Below are 6388 nucleotides of genomic sequence, written 5' to 3'. Positions count from 1 at the left end.
ACTGGACAGCATACTCCAGGTGCGGCCGGACCAGAGTCTTGTAGAGCGGGAGAATTATCGTTTTATCTCTGGAGTTGATCCCCTTTTTAATGCCAATATTCTGTTTGCTTTATTAGCAGCAGCTTGGCATTGCATGCCATTGTTGAGCCTATCATCTACTAGGACCCCCAGGTCCTTTTCCATCCTAGATTCCCCCAGAGGTTCTCCCCCCAGTGTATAGATTGCATTCAGATTTTTGCCACCCAAATGCATTATTTTACATTTTTCTAGTGTGACATTGAGAATACCTTGAAGGGGTTATTCCTCCATCATGTGACCCACGTATACCTTGAAGACCCCAGGAAGAGTTTGAATCCATGAATTGGGGAAAGGTACATATTTTCTGGCTGACTAAGGGATGCAGACTGGAGATAAGAATTGTGGAGATAAATCAATGCACATAACATTGTTTTTTGTTTAAAATGTATTTAATAAACGGATTAACCGAGATCTTATGATATGTTACATTCGAAAATTTAGCAGACTCATACCCGTCAGATATTATTTAAACTTACTGAAGATTTCTTTTTCCAGGGCTTCATCAAACAGTCTTTAATTTCAGTTACCCTCAATCCATAAATAATTGGGTTGGCTATGGCCGGAAACAGGAAGTAGACGGCACTGGAGAGGTTCTGAAAGTCATATGAAACAGACTCCTCTACCTTGTAGAAGATAGAAGACAAAATCCCGCATAAATAAACAGTAAGAGCTACAAGCAGATGGTTCCCACACGTATTCAAGGCTTTGCCCCGTGCGCTACTGGCTGCAATCTTCAGGGCAACTCTGAGAACTTTCACATAGCAGACCAAGAGAATGGTGACATCAGATAAGGTGACACCCATCCTCACCATCATACCTACCATCTGGATTTTGAAGACTTCTCCACAGGCCAAGCTGAGAAGGACCCCATATTCGCAGACGAAGTTCAGAATGATGTTGGATTTGCAATACTGGGCTCTTGATGCCAGAAAAACAACTAGGAACACAAGAAGACTATTCCTAGCCAACCCAACCATCCACACCTGGATCAGAGAGCTCCGGTTAATAATGTTGTGGTAGCGTAGTGGTCTACAGATCGCTATATACCGGTCAAAGGCCATTAATAGGAACACAACGGACTTGAACAAGATAGTAGAGTAGACAAAGAACATCTGGGACAGACAGCCTGAGAAGGAAACCTTGTTTTGTCCCAATAAGCTCTGCATCATCAGGGGAACGACCGCAGTGGTGCCAATGATGTTTAGGGCCAGAAGAAGAGCAATCAGAATATACATGGGGTTGTGGAGACTCTTCTCCCACCACACTGTGTAAGAAATAACAAAGTTTAGGACAATGATGGCACTGTAGATGGAGAAGAATGGGACGACCAGGATCTGTCTGTGATTGGTTATTCCAGGAAATGGGTACAGGATGAATTCGCTGAAGGAAAGGGAGATATTCTGACCTGGACTCAGCAGCTTGATGAGTTCCATTTTTCAACCTGCAATAGCAGAATATTTCTTAGTTCAGTTTTCAGTGCAAATAAATGAGCAGGACAGTTAAAACTGGCGATTCCATGCTATTTTGGGCTGTATGTGATGCTCTCAGTCTTTCTTTGTGGCCCTCAGCTGTTTGAAGGGTTTGAGTTACACAAGGTTAGTTTGAGAATAAAATATATTATATTTTAATTAACACATAGCTGCTTTCAATGGGATAGCCTTATATCTGCCTGTAGGTCAGCTTTAGATATCATGGTCTATCAGTATTTTGCTGATTATTTTATTTGCACCTTAGCTTCTATAAAGTGAGCCAATTGGAGTGACCTACTTCATTGTGTCAGGGTGGTGATGTCATACCCCTTCATATGCCACACCATGACATCACAGTTACACTATGTCCCAATATCCAACAACACTTTTCTGAATAAAGGGGACTGTCAGGGTCTGGACCTGAACATGGGACCTCTGCGGAATATGGCTGCAGCTCTTCTTGCTGAGCCACCTGAGATGCTGGACAGCTCCCTGTCTGATCTCCTAGGACAGGGGTAGGCAACCTTGGCCCTCCAGCTGTGGTGATGCTACAAATCCCATCATGCCTCTGCCTCTAGGAGTCATGCCTGTGATTGTTAGGGTCTTGCAATGTCTCATGGGACTTGTAGTTTCAAAACAGCTTGAGGGCCGAGGTTGCCTACCCCTGTCCGAGGACAATCTTGCTTTGTATCTTGCTTCTGGTGAACCTTGGACTCTTTGCTCCTCCCATGAACTACCTGGTTTAAGTCTCTGCACTTCCTGTTTGCAAGATTATTGTGCTCTCTCCAGCTGATAGCTCCTTTATGTACCTGCAGCTGCCCTAATCTCTGCTAACACTCATTGACGACCTTTGGCTTGTACCTCGACTACGCTTCTGCTTGATCCCAACCTGCTATATCTGCTACTGGACCCCGGTTTGCTCACCTCCTGGTGGGGCGATCCTGAGGACCTCAACCTGGTATTAACACGCAGCAAAACCCATCTCCACCATCAGGAGCTCAGGTGAAGACCAAATAGTGCTTAGACTCTGGTCCTTGGGTGAGTCCACGTCATCCACCAGGGTGACTTGTTTTTGTACTTATCCTGCTCGTTAGTGGAAGCCTCTCTACTGCTAAAGCTACTGGTCTCTGAGCCTGACCCCTGACCATCACAGGGGACTGAATTACCTTTGTACTTTGTTGAAGGCCATCATTGTTGAGGGATCTGTGGCAGAATATTAAAAGGTATATCCCCACCCCCTTACTTTAATGGCCATGTTAAGCAGAGAAAACACACTTACACACCTGTTACACAGCACATCTGGTCCTGCATGGCCATGTTCTTCTGATGTCATCAGGGGTCCCTGGCTGTGTTGTCCAGGTTGTGCAGTGCCATGTCATCAGGGGCCACCTGCAACAGCCATTACAATCCGCACTCCTGATGATGCTGTGTGGTACGCGCACCACAGAGCATCCTGTAGAAAAGTGCGTTTTGCAGCTCATTCAAATTAATGGGCTATCAAGACGCACCGCTAGGGAATTGCACAGAAAGGCCTCCCAGTGTGAACCATTCCTAATCATCTAAGACTCCCCTGCCCACAGGGTGACAACACTGGAGGGTGGGGGGGACTCAGAAAAACAAGGACTGCTGTATTCATTCTACTGACAGACACCCTCATATATGACATTGCTTATTTTTTCGGGAGTCACATCTTTATAGATCCTCGTTCCAGCACACTGGGGTCCCATTTGGGGCTTTGAAATAGAAATCAATTGTAAAATACATGGCTACTATCAATGAATGCCGCCAGGGTAAGATGATATAGGGGCCTCTTTATATGAATGTAAAATTAGAATGTAGAGAATAAAGATGGAGAGGATAGGGGTGGAGAAGAAAGGAAGGGTAGAGTATAGAGGTAAAGAAGAAAGAGATGGAGAGGATAAGGATGGGTAGGATATAGGTAGAGAAGATGGGGTGGAGAGAATAGGTGCATGGACACAGGTGGACAGGACAGGTATGGAGAGGACAGAGGAGGAGAGGATAGGGATTGAGAGGATATAGGTAGAGAAGATAGGGATGTAGAAGATAGAGTTGGAGAGGGTAGAGGAAGAGAGGATAGAGATGGAGTGGATAGAGGTGGAGAGGATAGAGATGGAGTGGATAGAGGTGGAGAGGATAGAGATGGAGTGGACAGAGGTGGAGAGGATAGAGATGGAGTGGATAGAGGTGGAGAGGATAGAGATGGAGTGGATAGAGGTGGAGAGGATAGAGGTGGAGTGGATAGAGGTGGAGAGGATAGAGATGGAGAACATAGAGATGGGGTGGATAGAGAAGGAGAGGATAGTGAAGAAGAGGGTAGAGGGATAGAGGAGTAGTGGATAGGGATGGAGCACATTAAGTAATGCCAATTAAAGGACTTTGTGATTTTTTTTCAATTCAGTTTGATCAGATTTATTGCACTGAATAATCGATTATATGATCACATCTAGAAGTGTGTGGCCAGTATTATAATGAGCCTTCCAACCATCCGCAGTCTTTATTCCTAGCCAGTCTGGTGTATGTAATGTTCCTGCACTCCCCACAGATAATCTACAACCCTCACTCATCATACATACACATAAGACACCCACCTCCTCGGCACGCATGGTCCCAGCTTGATGGTTTCCTAACCTCGGTTCCCTCAGCTCTCGTTATTTATTGACCTGTGTACGCTCCCCCAGGAATTCATTAGATGATAATTATCAGAGGGACCATCTGTGTGACCTCACCACTCTGAGGAACGTCTATCTCCTCTAATTCTATATTTAGACGGGAGCTGAAATTGGAGTTTCCATTTCCTTAACATTTTAGCAAAAATCAGGAAATTCTGGAGAAATTTCACCATATTGGCTGAATGTGTTGGAAGGTGAATTCAAAGTGAAACAAAATCCTTCCTTCATTTCTTCTTGGAACAGAAACTTCAATTTCCCCAAAATTAGAGAAATTGTCTCCATTTCAGGACAGGGGGCGGAGCCATGCAAATCATTCCTGTGTGGCATTTTTCTATGGAGATACAATCCTGTATACATGGGGCGCCAGGCCCGGGCTCGGGGAAGGGCAGCTCCAGGAGTTCTACATTTAGATTCCACAAATAGTGTGGGTGTGGCCGATGACATCCTCTCTGTAATGAATGGATGAATGGTCAGCCCGCAGACCCCCACAACCACAGCCCAGGGTTGCTGGGAAGAGGCCCTTGTCCCCATCAACATGGGGACAAGGTGCTTGGGGGGGGGCAGCACACCCCAAAGCACTCCCCCCATGTTGAGGACATGTGGCCAGGTATTGTTCAGGAGGGGCACCTCTCCCAGTTTCCTGGCCTGCCAGGCTGCATGCTTGGGAAAGGATTTTGGGGAGGACCCCACGCCCTTATTTTTTCATCTTTTAAAAAATATTTTTTAATTTTTGATACTATCAATGCAAATAAAAAAAATAAAAAACACGATACTTTTGATACTTTTGATACCAGGCCACATGCTCTCAACATGGGTTGATGCTTTGGGGCAGGGTAAGCTCTTTAACAAAGGGGGCTCCCACATCCCGGTCCCCCCCGATGTGAATGTGTAGGGGTACATAGTACATAATACTCATTCACCAAAAAAAGCTTAAAAAATAAACTAAAACAGTACACAGGTTTTTGACAAGTCCTTTATTAAAAAAATAAAAAATAATTAAAAAAACAATGTCCCCCGATGTTGATCCATTGTCAATCATGATGCCGCCATATTGCCGTACCTGAAAAAAAGCTCTGCATTAATCGAAGGCTGATCGCCGAATGCATGCCTGCTCCACTGGGTGACTGTTCTTAAATTAGGTAAGGGGTGGGGACACATGGTGGTGCCATCTGGTGGCCCTGCCCCCTTGTGATGTCACCGACCCAGCATGCACCGGTTGGCGATGCCCCTTACCTATTTAAGAACTCTCAAACAACAGAGCAGGCATTCGGCGGACAGCTGTCTTTGGAGGCAAAGCTTTTTTTTTGGGGCGCAGTGGTGTGGTGAGCGCCGTGATTGACAATGGATCCACAATAAGGGATATTTTTATTTTTTTATTTTTTTTTAATAAAGGAATTGTCAAAAACCCATGTAGTGTTTTTATTTATTTTTGACACTTTTTTTGGTGAATGAGTCCCTACTACAATGTACCCCTACTCATTCACATGTGGGGCGGGATCTGGGGGGCTTCCAGATACCAATAAGCCCCCTGCCTGCAGACCCCTACAACCACCGACCAGGGTTGTGGGGAAGAGGCCCTTGTCCCCATCAACACGGGGACAAGGTGCTTTGGAACGGAACAAATTAATATTTAATAATAATAATAATAAAAAGTTTTTATTATTATTTATTATTATTAATTTGTTACGTTCTCTTTGTTTAGATGCAGCGTTCGTTATTTCAGATAATTCAAAACTTTGGATAAATTCATATTCCTTCCATTCTCTAACAGCCAAATTGAAGGAAATTCCAATACCTATAATTTAATAGTTAGTAATAGTTAAGTTATTATTAGTTATTATTTCAGATTTTCGGATTTTCATTCTTATTTCCAGGTTTTTGTTCTTTTGAATTTTTGCTTATTTTCGTATTTTCTAATTTTTGACTTTGCAAATTTGGAATTTTTGGATTTTAGAATTTTGTAATTTACGAATATGTCAAAATTTGTTAAAAAACTAATTTGGAACTAAACGAATTGCACATGTTTACCGAACACCCCCCTGGTACGGTTTACGCCAGAAGTCTCAAACATCTCAAATGTTCGGATCTGAACCGCGAACCCTATTAAAGTCTATGGGACCAAAACTTGAAAAATCAAAAGTCCCCAGTTAT

At 43.8% G+C, this 6388-nt stretch overlaps 1 protein-coding gene across 1 annotated transcript; it reads right to left on the bottom strand.

Moving 5' to 3' along the window:
• Positions 1 to 533: 533 nt before the first annotated feature.
• On the bottom strand, positions 534 to 1511 carry LOC141129594 (olfactory receptor 52K1-like). Its single transcript, XM_073617693.1, has one exon. The coding sequence runs from the start codon at positions 1509 to 1511 to the stop codon at positions 534 to 536; it is 978 nt and encodes a 325-aa protein (XP_073473794.1).
• Positions 1512 to 6388: the final 4877 nt, after the last annotated feature.

Source organism: Aquarana catesbeiana, linkage group LG02, assembly GCF_042186555.1.
Source record: "Aquarana catesbeiana isolate 2022-GZ linkage group LG02, ASM4218655v1, whole genome shotgun sequence".
Classification (NCBI taxonomy): Eukaryota; Metazoa; Chordata; class Amphibia; order Anura; family Ranidae; genus Aquarana; species Aquarana catesbeiana.
Note: the sequence above shows the minus strand (reverse complement) of the source record. Positions and strands in the feature narration are given on the sequence as shown.

Coding starts and splice junctions, on each gene's coding strand:
- LOC141129594 (XM_073617693.1), bottom strand. CDS start 1,511: ATGGAACTCATCAAGCTGCTGAGTCCAGGTCAGAATATCTCCCTTTCC.